Source organism: Lepisosteus oculatus, chromosome 23 (genome assembly GCF_040954835.1).
Source record: "Lepisosteus oculatus isolate fLepOcu1 chromosome 23, fLepOcu1.hap2, whole genome shotgun sequence".
Taxonomy (NCBI): domain Eukaryota; kingdom Metazoa; phylum Chordata; class Actinopteri; order Semionotiformes; family Lepisosteidae; genus Lepisosteus; species Lepisosteus oculatus.
This window is the reverse complement of record NC_090718.1, coordinates 11,825,561-11,846,960: the sequence shown is the minus strand read 5'-3', so window position 1 is coordinate 11,846,960 and position 21,400 is coordinate 11,825,561. Positions and strand designations below refer to the sequence as shown.

At 39.0% G+C, this 21,400-nt stretch overlaps 1 protein-coding gene across 3 annotated transcripts in view; it reads right to left on the bottom strand.

Moving 5' to 3' along the window:
- The window catches only part of LOC102691973 (POU class 2 homeobox associating factor 1), an 84,300-nt gene that overhangs the window by 50,481 nt on the left and 12,419 nt on the right, over positions 1–21,400 (bottom strand). The window contains exons 2-3 of one of the 3 annotated variants that reach the window (XM_015337571.2): positions 18,992–19,172; positions 18,071–18,168 (exon numbers count right to left, since the gene is read on the bottom strand). The exons of 1 other annotated variant lie outside the window; for it this stretch is intronic. In XM_015337571.2, coding sequence (XP_015193057.1) covers positions 18,071–18,168; positions 18,992–19,053 — 160 coding nt within the window. In that variant the 5' untranslated portion in view covers positions 19,054–19,172. The remainder of the gene's footprint in view (positions 1–18,070; positions 18,169–18,991; positions 19,173–21,400) is intronic. One more of the 3 variants, XM_015337572.2, reaches the window with a different exon arrangement.

Genomic DNA, 21,400 nt, shown 5'->3' with positions numbered 1-21,400 from the left:
TTTTAATGGATTATTTAAAGTGAAGTTTAAATAATCTCCACTCAATTTACTTTTCTTATTCTATCTATTGCAACTACTAGGTCATTTAGGATGACAATTCATATGCACAGTTCTCATTTCTGTTAAATTGCTTTTGTATCTACAATAGCACAGTGGTGCTATATTGAAAATGGGAAATTTCCAATTATGCTTCGGAGTACTGAGGGATTCATCTATTTCTATTAAGAGAAATCCAGATTTTGTTTCCTTTATAGAGGCTGTCTTCACAGAGTCACTTTGTCAGCACAGCATCTAGCCACCTCAGCAGACATAATTACAGAATTAAACTAACTGCAGCTTACATGCAACTGGCTCGACATTTGCAACAGCACACGGTCTCAGTAGGGAAATTACTGAAAGTTTCAGCCTTGAATAAGACAAGGTGAGAAGTATATGTAATACTGTGCATTTCTTTTTGGAGTATAGATACAAGATAATTGAACTACTGCTTGAAAAAGATTAGTCAGTATGACTGTGTTAGAAACAGAGCAAGAGAAAGAGGCAGATGCAGTAAGTTCTATAAGTCCAGGAGAAGCATATTTGAGTATGAGGTAGATAAGACAGGTAATAAAGGGAGATATATTCTTCATCACTCCTGCTACCGAAATTAAACCTGCTGATGTGCAGCACTCTTCCTGAAACTTTGGCTATAAGTCCACATAAAAAAAAAAATCCTCAGATAATATCCTAGATGTTGTTTAGATTCAATGTGCTGGGCAAGAGGGCTGTGGCCTCCACTCTCACAAGCAAATTTTACAACCCATGGAAAACTCCCCAAGTGGCAATTAATTTAAGATTTTGTAAACACCAGCCTGAAAGGCAAAGATAAGGCAAATGTCAGCCACCTGTGTAAGAAAGGCTCTGCAGTTCCAAGGTATTTGGAGAAGGCTTTCACCTCAGTAAAAGTGACTGCCAGGTGCTATTGTGACATTACTCCGGGTGCACAGAGCTTATCTAGGTGAGTGGAATGTAAACAGAAAACAGGGAAGGATCACATTACCACAGCAGGAGCTTGATAATGAATGTTCCATTTGTTTTACGGTGATCAACAAACAGAGGGACTCACTGACTTAATTTACATTATAACTTACATGACATTATTAGCATCCAATGTTACTTTTCAATTTTTTTTCTTAATTATTTACTTAGCTAAATGCCAGTAACATTGATCTCTTGACTTCAGTGTCACACACTTCAGATCACCTACTGTACCAAGTCAAATGACACTGGAATAATATCATCAGATACTGGCAAGTGAGGTGATACTATGTAGGAAATACTCGGTATTCGCCAAAAGAATCAACATTAAAACATTATGTTGTGTCTGACTTCTGATTGCAGTGTGGACTGTGTTTGCAAAATTAACATCTTGACCCTCATATCTATTGTTAATTGGATTTGTTTCACCATTCCCTTAACATTTTTTTGCCTTTTTGAATCAACATTGGGATCTGGTCTACCCCTGAATATATTCAATACATTATGGTAACCTTTCGCATTTTTTGGTACATGTCCAATTTGATCAATCAGAAAACGTGCTGCAGTCATCACAACTGAAATGACAGCATGCATATACTGAACCTTCTTCACTCTCCTGCCTTTCACGGTAGTTAAAAACCCATGATATTCCACCATCATTCAGTCAAAGAGTTATTCCAGCATCTCCTCCTGCTTTGATTACTGCATGACTCTATTTGGAGGGCTTGTAACTTTAAATATGCTGAAACATTCAATATTAATTCTAACAGTTGGATGTTCCTGATTCCTCAGTAGTGCATTTATAATAATAATTCAGTAGTTTGGGCAAACCCTGATTAATATGGAGAAGAGGCCTGTATGGATCAAATAGTGATCTTTATTGGGATAATTTACCTGGCTGAGCAGAACAACTAAGAGGACTAAAGGAGTACGAAGGTCAGACTGGTATGGATGCAGAACCAAAGACATCTTCAGCTGCTGGGAGTGTCCGGGTGCAAACTGGTGTGAGCGAACAGGACCCTTGAAGTTGGCACAAATACAATCGGCTACTAGGAGACTCACAGCAAGAGGAAAGTCCTAAACGTTTTGAACTGGAAGCGGGCAAGACCAGGGTGTGACCTTCTCGAAAAACTTTCAAAAATGATTTTGTAAGAAACCGTTGACGGCTATTCTTCAGTTAAAGACTCCAGAAGTAGAACACTGCTTTCTATAGTGACAGTCAGTGCAGGTGTTTTCAGGATGGGATGGGGGGGGAGTCAGAGAGCTACAGTATCTGTTGTGTTCAGAGCAGGCCAACACTCGAGAAGGACCGGGACCCTTGCAGGAGAGCGTGACAGGCCATCAGCTCTAATCACTGCCTCAGAGGAGCCAGCTGTCGGCCCTTAGAATGATCATTACCTCACAGCTGGGCTCCTCCCTTTTTAAACCTGCCTTCCCTTGTGGCCAGGGTGTGAGGCAGATTACAGCACACCAGGGAGCTCTGTGGGAGACACCCAGCGAAAGCAACGAAACCAAGCAAAAGCCCCAGCCACTGAACCTGGGAGCCAAGGGGCCAAACAGCAAAAGACCGACTCTAGAGTAACTAGACAACGAGCCGAAGAGCCACTGCAAGACAGCCATGGGGAAGCCAGCTGGAAAACGTATTTTTTTGTTGTTCTCACTGCGTTCTACATTCACACAGTGAACAATTTAGGAAAATAAGGACCAGAATAAAGGGTGCCAGTGTTGCCGTTATTGCGCCAATCTTGGCCCCTTCATTCCTCAGCATGTGACAGCGTGTTCTGCCCCATTACAGTTTGATATCTAATAATCATTAAAGAATGAGCTCCGGGACATGAACAAGCAAAGAAACAAAGAGACAAAGGAGACTGGGCAGTCTAGTGTTAATATTTAACGTTTTCTAATGAAGCGTTTACTAGCCCTTTAAAGGGCTTTCAGAAGTTCACCCACACACTCAAGCAGATACAGAATTCAGAACCAGAATCCGAGTTCAAGCCATGGGGCTTTTGATCCATTATGCTGTGCCTGACTAACCATCAAGTTTCAAAATCACATCCAAGAACGTTTCTTTCTAAAAGTCCAGGCTTCGCCCCCGATCTGGTGACCCCCACATTCTGAAGCAACAGCTGCAGTCCTCTGATTCTGAACGAGTTGTAACTCCTTCTAAAAACTACCAATGACAGATATGCCTTGAAGGTGCTCTTTCAAGGCAGAACGCTCCCTTTGTCCTCTTCCTTCAGATTTCAGCAGGATGCCTAAATGTTCCCTCTGCCTTTCTTAAAACCAAATAATATTAAATGTCTCAGCTCCTTTCGGATTAACCCCGATCTCCCTCCTCATAAATTAATCTGGTAAAAAACCTGTAACTGTGTACTTTCTTGAGCATTTATAAGTTTTACAGTACATCGATTGACTGACACCTGTATCTAATATATCTGCCAATGTTCATGTATTTGTACTTTTTAAAAAAAATCTAGTATTACAGGACTGTTTGTCTAGTTCTTTTACTGCAGATCATGATGAGACAGATTGTCCTGACAAGCTCGGATATGATGCTCACCTTGAAAAGACACACACAATAAAATACACAGAGATAATGTGATCGGTCCCGTGTCTTTTTTATCAAAAATAAATCATTTCCCGCCAAGTGTTGTTTTACTCCAGGGTTCGTTTTCCAAAAAGCTCCTAAAAAATGTCCCTTTTTATTCCAACCAGATTAATAAAAAATGACTTCTTAAAAAGAAACGGGAGATGTAAATGGGTTTCACAGATTATCTTGGCATTTAAGAGCTCATAGGATGATGCCTTCACAGGTCATGGCTGATCTCAAATAAAGGTAAATACATGAAAAACCATTCAGAAGGCTAAAAATAATATTTCAGTGCAAAAGAGTCCTTTGCTCAAACACATTAAACAGTATGTGAAACACATTATACAGGTGTTATAGAGCTACTAAAAGTGCACACTTTTTCACACCTTCTAGTGATAACATTCTGTTTCTATGAAAATGCAAAACACACCGCTTGAGGGTGAGGTGGCCAACATGAAATTAAAGCTGTTGTATAGCAGGCAATGGACCCACCAGTCAAACATTCCTATGAAATTCTTCCGTTCATATTAGTCACAGAATAAGGAACTTGAAGTAGGTGTAGTTTTTTAAAATCCAGTCATCAAGGATAATGTGACAATATAAACCATTGCCTTTCAACACACTTCACTTGATTTTTATACACGAGAATGCATGCAGGCACGTTTACCCAAGAAGCACCAGTTGCAATTCCCATCAAATACATCATTTTAAGTTTACATTAATTATAAGTTTAGAAATCATTATGTTTGGGGCTAGAACTATAAAAAAATACATTCAACCTTTTTTCCTACTTATCTCACAGACTATAGCAAAACAAGCAAATTATATATTAATAATAATAATAATAATAATAATAATAATAATATATTGTGCATAATTATTGTAGTTCAAGTAGGGAGCTGCGTCAGCATGCGTAGGCTGCAAAGGAACAAGTAAAGGTTTATTCCAGGCAGAAAAGAAAAGAAGCACAATGGTTTGGCTGTAGAGCCTTCTTCTAATGGACATAAAATCATAGTACATTATGAGTTACAATAAAATAACACACAATTAGTATTTGTGGTAAAAATATCTTAGAATATATTTAATTATTTTTTGTAAAAATATTTTGTGTTACCATCCACACAATACTTTTCCTTCCCTTTCACAGATAACGTCCAGAAAACGTCTACTCCCTTAATTAGTGTCATTAAGTACCGAGGCTCCATAAATCTTTAACAGACCTCCTGCTTTCAGAAAAGTACCTGGCAACATCTGCAAGGGGAAAAATACATCTAGAGGGTTTAGGTTTCAGGATACGGTCTCTGTGATGTTTGAAACCACCTTCAACCACTGCCTAATCAAGTGGAATCAGCATAGATTTTTTTTGGTCCTCAAAACAACAGCTCCCATGGCTGGGAAAACTGATGTCTAGGCAATGAGTAAAGCGAGAAAATTCAGCCACTGAACCTTGTCAAGGGAGGTGAATTGTGAACAACACCCTGATGTTTTACAAGTTCATAACAGGCAACACGATAGTGAATCAAACAAGAACATGGAAATTTCACTTCTGTGGTGCACAGTCTGCCCTTTTTAAAGCAGCAAAAGAAAAGCGAAGGCACTGTAAAATCTGACAAAAGAATTAACTTCGGCAGACACAGGATGAAAGCAGATGACAGGCAGACAAGCACAACGCTGATTCTTAACGAAAAATGACGTTTTCGCATCTGTATGGCACTATTGCACATTAACGTTCAGAGCTCAATAAAAGCATGCCATCCCTGCTTTATTCCAGGCTAAAATGCTTGCCGCAGTAAATGAAATCTAAATCATATTAAGTTAATTATAAACCCGCATTAAAGAAAACATAAAATCTATTTTTAAAACTGGTAATCATTAATAGGTTAGGGGTATGAACATTTTCCCCTTCTGTTAATCTAATTTGGACCTTCGTAAATTATTAAATGGTAGTTTTATGCGACCAAAGGTTTGTTGGGGTTTTTTGGCAGTCACTTTTCATGGCAGGTGATTTAGGCTACAAATCTTGGGGCTTGTCATGTTCAAAACCATGACCTGAGAAATGATGAAGAGGTTTCGAGTTAGAGGTGTGGGAAAAAAAAAGTTCTGTTGGTAGGACCAGTCTAGCCTGTTCCATTCTTATTGAACCAAACAGAGCAAAGTTCTGACTTGCCTATTATTGTGTACACAAATAAATGCAAGTTTAAACATATTAATAATCTGGAATTTGGATGTCAGGAGTAGTGGATATTTTTTTTTTTCAACGATAGATTGATTCATAAAGAAATAATAGCAGACCTGGTGGTGTCACATCCCAAGGGGATTAACAGATTAGCAGTGAGTCAGCGCTAGAGGACGAGATGTCAGCGAAGATCAAAATCACTACCAATGATTAATGGTAATAATAATTAAATCTGCCTCCATATAAATCATCTAGTAAACTACAATTTTGTAAAGAGAAATGGCAGTACCAAATGCTTGCAACTGCTATAATATTCAGAAAATGGCTCTGCAATCTCACTACGGAAAGATATCCTGCTAGTAACTCCTTTAACAACAACATCACTTTATTAACCCTATACAATTTCTTGCATTAGGAATTTGTCTTTTCACATACCCCAGCTGGCTCTCCATGAGACACACAGACAGAGAGAGAGAAGCTGGGGGTCAGAGCACAGGGTCAGCCATTGTACAGCACCCCTGGAGCAGTTGAGGTTAAGGGCCTTGGTCAGGGGCCAACGGAGTAGGATTCCTCTGCCAGCTGCAGGATTTGAACCAGCAACCTTCCAGCCACAGGCACAGAGCCTTAGCCACAGAGCCAATGCTCCGCCCACTGTCATACTGTCAGTGTCATTACTGTCGTTTCTGTATTCCTCGCCCACTTTAAACAATATTATTTAATATCCAGCAAATAGGGTATAATCATACTTCATTTCCCACTTGAATTCTGTCCCTTTAGCTGTCGATTTCATGGATATCATTGAAAAAATGAACATTGGGAACTGGAAAACCTGTCCCGATGTTCATGTTCATCAAAAATATAATGTAAACAACTGGGGTGATCAATAGCACATCTGAGCTTTCAACTGGGTTCCTGGGAAATCATTTGAAAAAAATACTTCCAGGGACTCCATAATACAACACCGGATGTTATTCCAAGGCCTGGGTTGCTCATCTGATTCAAGGAAAGGGACAGAAGTACACACCCACCTTCTGCCATTGGGGCAATAATAAAAGAACATTTTGTCTGGGATTTTCAGATTTGGTCTTGGGTTTATTTTGATTCTGCATTTGTAAAAATAACCACGCTTTCAAAACATTAAGTAATACTTTTGTTGCTTAAGAGGGATTGTTTTAAAAAGAGGACATTTCGGGCTTTTCTCCTTCTGATTTGTTTCATTGCAAGCACCAACCCAGTGAATATGTCGACTGTGTCAGTCTGCTGTGCTCTTTGTAGTGATGAAGCGAATACGGTGTCATCTTCATCGTTTTTTTTCACCCTGTTGAGTTCATCCAAAACATTTGCATGCAGATTATTAAAAGAATAGCTGTTTTGTTAAAGATGACTATTCTTACCTATTCTTATTCCTATTTGGCATTTGGCATTTCATTTCTTTAGAAGGAATGACTCAAGCCATTTCAATCCATGGAGTGAATAATTTGAGACAGCCGGCATTAATAAACTCTGATTGTCTCCCAGCAGTTTCCATGCAAATTCCTTTTTATAGTATTTATCAGACCACAGATGAGGAGGGGGACAGCGAGAGTGAACAACACAGAAAGTAAACATCGCTGTGGAAGACGTCTGCACAGAAGATGAAAAAGAATGAAACAAAGCAAAACAAAAACATCGTCTTTTTTACAATCCCTTACTGTACAATAAGTCCCTTTACTGTATTCAGCTGTCTTTACTCCAGGCATGCATTTGCCCTTTTATATGTCTTAACAAAATAATCTCCAACTTTAAAATGCACACAAAGATGCAGACATCAGTCTAAACACTCCATTACAGCCTGGATCAAACCACAAAAACCTCTCTGTGGTCATTAAGAGTTCAAAGACCCTCTTTTGTAATTTTACACTAGCCTGAACAATCATTTCCAACCACGAATTTGTCTCTCAAATACTCGTATTCTTATTTAAATAGCAAGAGTACAAGTACTGGCAACAGTCATAGTATGTTTCTTGTTACTAGCAATGGTCGGCCACTGTATTTTCAAAACACACAAACAGTGTTCGTCTGAAAAGATTTAAAACTAAAGTTCCGTATATCTGAGATTGATGAGATTTCCCACGATTGGTTTATTTGTCTTGGAAAGGGGAACAGTTCCATATACCTCCACACAATACTGGAAATGTATTTATATGCACCATTAAGATTGAAAATGAAAAGGTTTGTCACTCACAAGCTAAATTTACTACAGTAGAAGCCCAAGTAAAGATATGTTAAAATCTGTAAGATACGTTAAAAATGTTTACAGGTCTCCTGAAGACCAAGCAATGGATCATGGATAAAGAAACCAGAGGCGTTGCTTTAATGAAGTTTCACAGATGGGAGATGTCTGTTAAAAACAAATCAGGTCTTTTCCAATTCACGGCCCATTTGCTGGTACACCTGTCTTGACAGTGAGCTAAAGAAATTAAGACTGGACGTTTGGTAGGCTTTCTCCCCAGTGCAAGCTGTGATTTCCATGAGAGAAGAGGACCAGTCTAGTGTCCTGCCGAGCATGAGCACAGTTTTTTATTTTGTTTGTTACCGCTATGTGCAAGACGGTGGTACAGTAGGTTCAGACATCATGGAGGATCTTGTCAGTACTTCAGTCCCCAGAATAATGGGAAATGACCTGTGACCTGACAGATTTAAGGAAGACAGCTGGTCAGGGGAAGATTTAAAAACAGGAAGTGCCGGTTTGCATCTGTTGTCCAGGTGAGAGAACATAACACCCTGTATTGTACAGTACTTCACCAGAATAAGGAAGGAAGTGACCAGTGAACTGACTTAGGTACATTGCTTTGTGACTGTTGAAGTTAAAAACAACATTTTGTCATCTTAGTCATTGTTACGACACCAAGTGTCTAGGGGTAAAGGGGTGTAACATTTAGGAAAATTCTTTTGGAAGCAGGGGGGGTTTTGGTGAGGGACTAGGAAGCGTGATAAGGGTAAGGAACTAGAGTGGTGCCAAAGAAAAGAAAATAACAAACAAAATGGAGCTGGCTAGGACAGTGAGGGAAAGCTAATCTGACTACAAAAGAAAACCCGAAACACATGGTCTTCGGCGTCTTCAACACCCTAGCTAATCTGCACTGACTACCCAAAACCATACAAAACAAATGACACTCACCCATACTAACCTAGTGTACTAATACAAAGTCAACTAAGTGTGTAAAGTGTACCCAGCAACCTAAACTAACCTTATATACAAAAGTTCACACAAAAACACAAGTGAACCAGGAAAACAAATAAGGGAAAACAAGAGTAATCAACAGGAGCAGGGTACAAAAGAACACAAAAGTTGAACATGTAACACTGGGGCAAGGTAATGACAAAACAAGGATGAACACACAAACAAACAAAAGTACAAAGAAACAAACAAAAAAACCAACAAAACAACAAAGCCGAAGCTATACGAAAATAAACACACACAAAGCAAAGCAAAACAAACCAACAAACGAAGCGACAACCAAAAACCGAACGGGACCGAAGTCAAACGAAAGGCCTTTTCTTTCTGAAAGCCTCCATATTATATAGTGAATAAGATGTGTTCTGATTGGCTGAGGGCTAATTAATGATGACATCATACTGAAACAGTGGAGTGATGGTGGGCCAATGGGCAAGGGAGAACAATCAAGGGTCAGCAGTGTGGAACATAGAAAAAACACACACAGAACACACACTGGGACGTAACAGTCATATTTGTCATATTGCCTGGCTATTCCTAGAACGGATACTTGCTGAAGAGTTTAGCTGGAGCTTCAGAGAAGACAGTGATGTTTTGTTTTCTTTGCTCTGCATAAATAATGACCATTGTTTTTATAACTTATTGCCTTCTCCAAGTGGTTGGTGCTCCAGACCTGCCTAACAATAACGTTTCATACATTGATGATATTTCCCATGACTGCTTTATTTGTTGTGATTGGAGTGGTTCCTTTAACATCTGCATAAAAAAGGAAACAAGGCGTTTCCTACCCCAAGTACAAGTAGTACAGTAGAGCAACAACATTTACTAAAAGCAACTTTTAAGACAAATACATAATGAGATAACTAATGCACTGTCACCTTTCATGGAACTTGGCTCTGTAAGTCAAGAATAATTTAAAAAAGCATGTGCGCAGCAGACAATTTCAGGATTTGGTCTTCTAGAGTCTGTGTGAAAGATTATCTAAGAATTTATATAAATAGATGATTCATGTAGGTGCCATGGTCTCTTTAACAAATTAGAATGTGTTGTCTGACCTTCAGGAAATACAGTTTGCCCTTGTTGGAGAATATTGGATCACTATTCAAAAACACCTGTAGTCACTGTGAAAATCCAACATTAATAAGGCTCATTCCAGTTTCCCCTCCCTGGAGGTGTAGAATTCAACCTATACATGAGCCTGTGATTAAAGCATCTTGGCCAGCTTATATCCCAGTTCTTCATGTTCTCTTGAAACACGTTCTTGGGACTTCCACCTATAGAAATCAAATGTGACATTGTCCAGTTCCTGTGTAAATGATGATCATAATAATAATAACGCCTTACGCTTGTATCTCTTATGTATTATTATTTCTTGATTCCAAGATCATGGTTCAAGAGAGCGTGAAGAACTGAGATACGACCTAGCCACGATGCTGTGATCACAGGCGCATGTGTTCAGTTGTCAAGTTGCTCTTATTTCAATGCTGCCTATCTCCTCTGCTCAGCATGTCTGCATTAAACAACCACACCAGGTTTTACACTGCTTTCTACTGATGTAGAATTCTCATCTAGAAGTCATTGCCTTTCATTGATTCTCTCCTGTTTGCTTTCAGAGTAATACTAATAATTAATAATAAATTACACACACAAAAAGGCAAATTCGGTACAGTTTCAGAATCTTTTCAATTTCTATTTCGCAGATAAGATGGCTTTTGCAGAAGTTTTCTCCTCTATGGCTAATCGGTTTAAGTCTCGGCTGATTCATGGACAAAGGTTTCCTTATCCTACACAAACCAGTTTAACTGCCAGCATACACATCTTTTGGTGTTTTGTCAAAATCCTTAGGAAAGATTAAATAATAACACATTTCTTGCGAAAATCAGAATATGGGAAAATAATGAGACATGTTTTTGTTTTCCTTGGTTGAGTATTTTTGGTGCCAAGATTTTATCTTTCTTCATTCCTATGAGGCTTATGGCTCCTTTGCATTAGGCAAGAGCTTCATGCCGTAAGGAAAATGGTCAGTATCTCAGAGGGAAAAAGGGAGAAAAAAAACTGGTACTGTGGTGTTCCTAATTGTTATTGCAAACAGATATAAAACCCAGCCTGAATAACTTAAAAAAAGTTCATATTTAAAAGAAAAACTGTAAACAATTTGGAGATTAATATAAATGTGTTCGGTTAACACTAAACTGTAGATAGTTAATTCACTGGTCATGCAAAGTCATTGTTAGGCAAAAAAACATAAAAAGAGATTTTATTATTTGAACATGTTAGTCTTTATATTTAATCAGAACAAATTATCTTTATTTTTAATAAAACAGACTTTTATACTAAATGTATAGATTGAGTACCATCCTTTCATAAAGTAATGGAATACCTACATTATACACATACCAGACACAGATTTAGTTTACATGCACTGGAGAAGATATTGCTCATTAGCCTTCTTGAGCACTGCTCAGTCTGGCTGCACACTTTCATTTGTAAAATACCACAGTCATCTGCAGGGAAGATGCAATTGTGAAAATCAGATATTTAATATTAATAAATAGTTTTTAAAAAAATCATTTGATAACTAGAACTGCAAATAATAACGGACAACTACTATTTAAAAAGGCTGTGAAACTTTAATCTCCTGCATTTGATGATGAAAAACACTTTGACCTGGATTAAGGGCAGCACTCAAGTGAGACAGGGAAAAAAGCTTACAGTTACTTTAACGGCATCAGTTACTATTAACAGCCGAATGCAGTGTTTTCTGAACAGTCTTTTTCTAATTCACACACTTGAAAGGATTGTCAGTAGGTTTAATCTTTTCTGAACAATGGAATAACAGTCATTTTCCTTCCTTTCCATTCAAATTCTTGTGTATGTTCCATATTCCAGTTAAAGCAGCTTTGTTCTTTTTTTTTTTGCTCTGGAAATTGTCTGCAATTATAAATAAACACTCTTAATGTATTGACCCTGCTTCTCATCCTCCAAAACCTGCCCACAATGGTTCAGAACTTTATATCTTGCAACGGGAATAAATGGTAAGAACATGTTTGCACAAAAGGAAGTGATGTTCAGTGTTTTCTAATTAATTGATTAGCCGTGTCACTATCGACAAGCCTGGAGGAGGAACAAATGAAAGCAGAGAAGCATCCAGGTAACATCTTATAATACCTGTGAATCAAAGGTGAGAGTTCCTGTGGTAGTGACATTATGAACCTTAAAAATGATTCAGTGTTCACTACTCTTTTAACTCCAGATCTCTTGTTTAAAGGTGGACCAGAGGTCAAGTCAAAATGCTGAATTTGCATATAGGTTACAGCAACAACATGGTAAGAGCTTGCTTATTACTTCCCTGAAAGGTACTGTAGTTTACACTTTGCCAAAATGTGTTACTGCTAAACTGTGTCTTGGATCTCCCAGGTGCTGAGGGACTCCCCAAACGCTTTTCAATCATGAGGATCATTAACATATTCATTTGTTTAAGCGACACTTTTCGATCCAACCTACCGTACATAGCATGCCAGCCTCCCTAAGTTAGAATGATTGTTGGGGTCCAAGAAACCCTGTGAGAGAAGGAGAGATTCCATTTGGCTGTCCTTAAATTAAACTTGGATCCTGCCACGTCTCAGAAACAAATGCAAATCAGGATAATCTGAATCCTTTGCTATCTCATTTAAGTGTCTTTTGTGATCCACTATGAGGATCCACTGATCTAATCGCTAAAACATCCCTTGTCAAGGTAGCTAGAACAATGGCGATGGCTTCTGAATTCAGGTCACTTACAGTAAAATCCCGTTTTTGCTGAATTAAATTGCATCTTTTTTGATACTGTCAATCTCAGCATCCAACTGGATCAGATGAAAAATTATCTAGGGACTGCAGAGAGTTCCCTTCGCTGGTATGATTCCTATATAACAGCCAGGAGACAAGTCTTGACTATTTTAAGACTGATCTTAATGCATGGTGTACCACAGGGTTCTGTACTAAGACCTTCACTTTTTAGTATTTATATGTACTGTAGCCTCAATTGCTAAGATTACTCACCATCACTGACTTTGTTTTACCATTATGCTAATGTTCAGATCAATAGGCTGACCAAATTGGATAGTACTGCTGCAGCTGGTTGCTATTAAGTCAAGTCTGTCTGCTTTTCAGACTTTTAAGTCTGATGTTCTGTTTATAGGTCTCGAACATCAGCTTGGCAATGACTTCATTTTTGGTTATGGTGCCAGAACCACAGCTTTGATGGAAGTTAGAAACCCCGGTGTCAGATCTGACACTTAGCATCTACAGCTTGTGTTAACCAAGTCAAAATGAACTCTTTCTCCCTCCTGTGTTAGTCTGCCTCATGCTGAAATATTGATACATGCCTTTATCTCACACAGATTACAGTACTAAAATGCTTGACTTATTGGTGTATGTTTGAAGATACCAAATAGGCTTTTGTATATCCAGAGTTCTTTTTCAACTTTAAGAAATTAAATAGACTCCGGATTATTTTAATAGTTTGCTGCATGTGTATAGATTACCTCTTTAACCTTAGATCTGTCAATTCTTGTTGTCTTATTCGGATGAAGAGCAGGGTCCTCATGATGGGCTATTTAGCCTTCTTGTGCACAGAGGCTGCCAATATCAGCATTTTCCAAACTCACTCTTTGCAGTAAAGTTTTGATGTGTAATGTGTAGTCATACTCCTGACTTTAATTAATCGTTTAAACTCTTTGAGATTTTAAAGCGTTCATAAGTGAAATTGTATTTCTTCTTATCGTCAGTCCTTTGATGATTAAACACTGTTCTTCGTACTAAGTAGGCACTAGAGTCCATGTTAGCCCATTCACAATTTCTACTGACGCATTCATATATATTAATTTCATTCTCTACTTTATTTTCCAGGAACACATTAGTACTGGGCCTCTTTGATTTTTGTGAAACTGAACGTGTCAGCTCTCCAGGTTGATGAAAGATAAACTTAATGTTTCTAATATGAAGCACATGTGGCAAGCCAAATTATTTTCAACAACAGAAAGAATAATTCATGACAAAAATGCATGGCAGAGCACAGGAAAATGCAGGAGCAATTTACTACTTGGAACATGGTCATGGGAGGTTATCATCTGAAAGCAGCAATGTCTCAACAATCAGGGAACACAAGGCATAAGGCAGAACTCCAACCTTAACGATATTGGATCACAGGGCACACATACACAAACACACAAGGACAATTTAAAGGCATCAGTAAACCCAACGAGCTAGACTGTAGCGAGGAAAAAGACGGAGCTCACACAACACGGGACATATCATAGGAACTCCACAAGAGGGAGCCCCAATCCACAATTTACGTTATATACACCATTGTCTAGTGGCAAAGGGTATCTCTCATGTGAACGTTATACGACACTGCCATCTACTGGTCTGACTACAGACAAACAATGAATAAAATTGTGTTGGTGGTGTGCTAATAAACGCCATTCTCCACAATAAATGTTTCAACGTTTCGTCAGTGTTTAACTTGATATTTTCACAGGTTTCCTCTCTTACTATCAGAGACTACTATGACAGGATAAACTGCTCAAATTTATAAGTGCCATATGAAACAACCAGTACTGGTCACGACATTTAACTTAAGTTGAATGTTTGGTTGTCGTTTGGGTTGGAATTTGAATTTGCCATTGCAATACTGATTTTAATATTCAAGTTCCTAAATTCCCCTCTAGGAAAAACAAATGAGCAGACTTTCTCCTCTTGCTAAAAGCCTAATAAGCCTGTCCTTTAGCGGTCCATTGGATAATGATAAAATATTAGTTTCAGGGTGAGTAGCTTCAGGCTGCCCTCTGTTTTTTTTTTAATTCTGATAGAGTCTACTGAGTTGACTAAGTTCCAATAGACCCCTATAGTCTACTAAAACCATCAGAATCCAAATCTTGAGTACTTAAATCAGGTCTCCTTGAAGTCTTTTCTGTTTAAGACAAGGAAAAAGATTCAGATCTTTAAGCCTGTGGGTGCAGGACATTCCTTTAAAGATAGAGAATCTACCTGGCTGTTTGAATGTTTACTACTATTAGAGCATAGTACCATGTTTTACCACAATGACCAAAACGACCTGCTAGTAGCAATACATCAAGTGTGTTTTGTTTCAGACAGGGCTGCATGAGTAGCTGTATACATCTTAGGGTACAGGCCTAGATCAGAAAAGAGGTAGCACAGTGCCACAGTGGCACAGGGGTTACAATTGCTTCCTCACAGTGCTGGGGCTCTGGGCACTCTCCGCGTGGAGTTTGTATGTTCTCCCCAGGTTTGAATCTGGTCTTCTCCTGGTGCTCCAGTTTCCTCCCACAGCCCACTATAAAACATACTGGTAGGTTCATTGGTTTCTGGGAAAATTGGCCCTGGTGTACAACAGGGTGTTCCCTGCCTTGTGCCTGTTGATTACCAGAATAGGGTCTGGCTCCCCTGTGATCCCGAATTGGAAGAAGCAGTTGGAAAATGGATGGATGGATCAGAACAACAATAACGCAGCTGAACACTGGGGGGACATTTTAACACTGCCTTAATCGTATCTAACTTGGCTGACTTCACTTTGAGGGTGGAATAGTGGCAACTAGCACTGCTGCCACGCAGATCTTGGACACCATATACACCATCTTGGACAATATACAGGTTCTGCACGTCAGTCCAGAATTGAGCCATGGAGCTCAATTCTGGACTGACGTGCAGAACCTGTATATTCCCCCATGTTTGCCTGCTTTTTACTGGGTGCTCCTCCCGCCTTGTCTAGGGTAACTAGTATCTCTATGGTGTCCGTGTGTGTGTGCCTTGTGGTGGACTGGCATTCTGTCCAGGGTAGAGACATGTCTTGTGCCTCATGCTTACGACAGGCTCTGGCTTTCCACAACCTTTACCAACAATAAACAGCTTTCTGATCAAGGAAGGATAGACCTCATTTTCAAACACATGTCTTCTCAGAAATTGGCTGCTTAAGTTAAAGTTAACGTTGAAGTTAAGGCAATTAAGAACTGGATTGCCTAAAACACCTCTAACAATATACATTGGCTATGAAAAGTATTCACCCCCCTTGGACTTTTTCACATTTTAATTGTTACAATATGGAATCGTAATGTGGTTAATTGAGATTTATTTTGCTATTGACCTACAAAAAATCTCTAATTTGAGAGTGAAAACAAAACTCTTTATATCATCCATCATGCTATCCTGCTACATGATGAAGACAAAGGAAGATGCAATGCAAATCTGGGAAACTTTTCCAGAAGTACAGTATATTGTATATAGTATATAGTATATAGAATACTCTTACACTTTTTTAAAAAAATCTATAAATGCTGTGTAACTGTTGGCCTTAAAAAGCTAAGAATACCTATAAATAGGTCTAGTGCTTTGCTCTGATAAGGAACTTCAACACAAACAAAGCACCAGTTTAGGAGTCTCTCAAATCATAAAGAGTGATGTTTAGCTTGGCAAATACTTCTAACTGTGCCTCCCTAACCCTACTGTGGTTGTTATTGTTATTGGCACGAATTATGATTGCGTACAAATTCAAGACATTCATTTTTAAAACAACAGCAGCTATGAACAAATTCACCGTATTTGTTTTTGGGATTACAACTAACACTGACTAATTCCGGAGATTTGTTTTCAAAATGACAGCGATTGTGTACAAATCCAAGGCATTTATTTTCAGAACTGAAGCAGTTATGGACAAACTCACTGTATTTGTTTTGGGGATTAACACAGACGTGGAAAAATACAGGATATTTGCTTTTGCAATTACAGCCATTGTGTACAAATTCAAGGGATGTGTTTCTTTTTTAAAATCCCCAAAAAATAAGTCGATTTACAGATTAATGTCTTTTGGTCATATCTGTATCCAAAATATCATAAAATCTCAGTTTCTACAATGAAGTGTAATGACTTCAAGGGTAGGAGTAACTAAGTTATTAAGTTATTGAACAAAAACAAGAAGTCCTAACTAATAACCCCTTAAAAATTTGCAGGACAAAAATTAATTTGCAAAGAGATGCTTCTGTCACACACATCTCACAGTGAAGTGCTGTCAATAAATGCAGGATCTTACGGCAGTGCAGCACTATGCATCTCTCTTCTTCCTACAAATCTGACATGTACAGGACTTAAACAAGAGGTCAATATACAACATGACTGGATCTGTCTTGGAAAGCTATACTTAAATACAATATTTCTGAATTTTATTTTGGCTAGGTGGATGAATTAAGGAGCAAAGATGTGTTTGTTTTAATGAATAAACCTTGCAGGTTTTAAAGCACTAACTTTTTTAAACGGTGCTCCTCTATCTTTCACATACTGTACATTTACACACAAACAACAGCTTCCTAACTGAAAGTTCACTATGGAGGTGACAGTTTCACAGTCCGTGCCCCACAGTGTGAGTCACACATGCCTCTTCCCCCTCTCTTTAGTCTAAAAAAACAAGCCCTTGAAGATCTTTGGCAAGAATGACAATTGGATAGTAAATTCAGGCTTCCTTTTTCCTTTTTCCTGTTCAGCACACTGAAGATGAAGCCTCAAGTTTCTACAAATGCGACACTTTGACTATGGGAAAGTCAGTATTGTTTCATGTAAAGTGAAAGTGTCATAATAAGAATAAGGCTTTCTGCACACAGGGACTGGCATGACACTTGATGCTCTACCAATGCAAATTCATGGAACTGATAAGGCTCTGAAAGAACCAGGTCTGGGGACATTATCTTGCCTCTCCACCTTTAATATGATTACACACTGCTAGATTAAAAAGCATATGTGTGAGTATGAAAAAAATATTTAGAGACCCTGAAATATCAACGTACAGAACAATTTGGATTCTCATGAAGGAATAGCCATTAGCTCCCTTGCAGGCAAAGAATATGCCAAGTACATCTCCTCAGAAATTAATCTAAAGATTTTTACAGTATTAAATAGAACATTTTATCATCTAAATATCAGTTTTCATAAGGAATAACATATGCATAAAATAGGCATGTTTCGTTAGGATTAATTTATTAACATGGGATTTGCATAAGTAGATTTGAGATGCAGTTCTCACCGCTACTAGAGGCAGTTTGAGAGCTCATCCAAGACAGCCAGTAGAGCACAAGATGGCGGCTGTCCCAAATTCCTAAGGTATGAAGAAGGCCTGAGTTTCTGAAAATCAAACAATATGCATTAATTATGGGAAATAATTTAAAAGAACTAGCCACTTAAAGTTTATTACTTTCAGTTTCCTGTTTTTAGGTTTTCACTTGTTTAAGAGGAAACAAGGTTTCCTTTGGTGAGGGCGTGAGGACTTGAGCATGAATTCAGTGTCAGAACAAGCAGGTGTGACAGGGGTGTCATAGGCTTAATTTTCCTGTTTACTTTTGCCTCTCAAGGTGCAGACAGTGTTGAAAAGCTCACCTCTGCAGTCTGATTCACCACAAAGAGAAGCAAAGTGTTTCCCAAGACCTTCTAAGCCAGGTAGGACATGACATTTTCTATAACAATGTGGAAGTATGTTTTTATGGCCTTCCCAAGCTGGAAATTCGCGATTCTGTTCTGTGGAAAACCAAAGCTCCTGTAAAATTGCAAAGCTCTTGCCAGACTGATTCTTCAGTCTGTGTGGCACAAGAGAGAGGACTGTGCGACAGCTGTCACACCACAGTAATCATTCACTTGTTTGAGGGTTTTCCTTGTTGAATCTGATCTGATTTGCAAGGTCCAAGAGATGCTTTCTTGATCTATATGCAGTGTCTCCAACCGCAATTCAGATGGTTCTTTCTGAAACTGAGAGGTAAACGTTTATTCCATGCTGAAAGTAGAAGAAAAGAAACACAAAGTTTTGGCTGTGGAGCCTTCTTCAGATCCATCTTTTGGAATAAACCTTTACTTGTGCCTGTGCATCTGATGCAGCTACCTTCTTGAACTATAAAACATTGGCATTTTAATAAAAAAAGTGTGTGTCTTTCTTATGGTCTCATGGTTGCCTTACTTCTGTGGCCGCCTCTCTGGTTGGTGCTCCAAGCCTGCCCTCTGGTGGTAGTCCAAATACATGTAAGGGGTCTTAATTAACTAACAAGAAAGTGGGGAGATAGACTCTTTTTTTTTCTCTGCTCTGCTTTCCTCCTGAGGTCTTGGTGTCCAGGTAAGAAGCACTGCCCTCTGGTGGTAGCCTAGACACGTTTTAGTTAATTAACTCAGGTCACTTATGAGAATGAGGGGAGATAGACAGAGCAGGGATCTTAACAAGTGGGTCGGGGGGGAGCACTCAATAGTTTGATGAGCATCACACTGATGTTATCTAAGTATCATGGCCTTCTCAGTCACCAGATCTATGCAAACACAAACAATAAAGGAATATTCTGAAACAATGACAAAAAACAACATACAGTATTCTACCTCCATAATCAAGGGTGATTTGAGCTGATCTGACATCTTTCCTGCAGAACTGCACAAGGTTTGGCTACAGAAAATGTTTTCAACCTCTTTCCTTGCAAACACAGGTCACTTTTGATTTAAGATCAACGGTTCCGTTAATGGCCAGTTGTGGTCCTTGAGAGATATGGGGCATTAGCCAGTAGCTCTCAAGTCCTGTTTCGGAAGATCTCGATACTCATTAATTGAATACATCACCGTGGCCAAAACAAAATTGTTCCCAGGGCTTAGAAACTGCCAATTTTAGGTGGCGACACCTAACATTTCTCAAGGACCAGGGTGGGCCACTCCCGGAATAAGATATAATGCCTAAAGGAGGAAGCCCCTAAAAGGTATTCTTATTGTGTCTTTGGATGGATTTGTAATGTCTATGATATCCTTTCCTCTTGTCATGTAGCAATATATTAGATTGCGCCACTACTACTACTTATTCTCAATGCGTCTGCTAGGGTTTCTTGCTTTAACAACAGCCCAGCTCCCCTGACTCGTGTCATATTTCACCAAATTCAAACCCATTTAAAATCGCAATATTTCTTCATTCGCCAAAACCGGGTGCGGACATACCAGACTGACTGCGTGTTTAAGCGACTCTCAGTGGTACGTTGTAGCTCCTAGCGTTCCCCTCTTTGGGTGGCGCTATTAAGTGTTGAAACCAATTTCATTCAGCAGCAGAGACAGCTGGCTTGGTTTCAATGTAGCTGCAGTGAGGAACTCTGTCAGCATGCAAAGTAAGAGACAGAGATTAGAAGTCAAAGCAGAGGCAGAGAAAATGCACCTGGCTTTAGAAAGGTCATCACACCTGAAGAAGGCTTTTAACTTGACAGTACTGGAAGTAACCTCTTCTTATTCCTATCTGGTGGATATAAATGGTGCAGGTTGTAAAAACACCCTATAAACATAAGATAGGAAGCACTCAACCTGAAAGGGCTTCTTGCCAAATGAGTTGTAATATTTTGGCTCCCTGATTTTCTGAGCAGGAAAATAAGACAATGTCAAACATTGTTAGGCTATATCAACTATCAAATTCAAATCTAGTGATGGTACAGTATGTTTGTGGGTACTGTGCATAATAACAGCCACCTTGTCAGAAAAATAGAAAGTGCTGCACAAGAATTAGTCCAGAGAAGTGTAACCAGACAGAACCAGTTCCCAGGTTTAAAGGAATGTCTTTCACTAACAGGGTGAAGAAAGTGAACTTCCTTCCTGAAGTATTCAAACTCCTCAAGTCAGCCCAATGGACATCTTTAGATTAAAGGTTTGAACGTGAACCAAGAGGAGAAAAGTGGAAATTACATTGTGCCTTTTAACCTCAGAACATTAGGGGGAAAAAACAAGCAAACCACCAAACTACTTGCCACAGACCTACTGTACATTGTACAGCTCAACGGGTGGAAAAAATGATTCTAGCTACTGTATCTTGTTGGCACAGGGCACTCAAACTCACTGCTCATTCTTCAAGTGACGGTAATGACGCCTACGCAGGTGCAGTGTTTTCCTCTTCAACATGTGCATGCCCGAAGGCTGAAAAAATATGAAATATCGGACGGTGAAAGTGCAGGTAATTCTCTATAGCATGAAAATATGTGATTCTCTGATTTCGAAAACCACTAGCAAATTAAGATCTACAGATTGCAAAATCTCTGCACCTTGTGCATTCCCAAGACATCAATCACCACTGCCAGAAGTCCAGGAGCATCGACATTGTTGCTGACAGAGAACGTACAGTACCGTAGGTCACCCGTAATCCCCCGGTAAGCGCTAAAGCAGACCGCAAAATAGCAGGTTGCAATACAGAATGTGACAGAAGGAAGTCTCCAACGCGAGAATATCATGAGAAGAACATTAATGTACCAACCTGCCCACAGGCGTTTGTGGGAAACATGAGGGGTATTCTTTTGGCTATATCCCAGGGATCCCGATCTTTGAAAAATCATTCCCATTACGTGTATCTCACTGAAAACCAAAA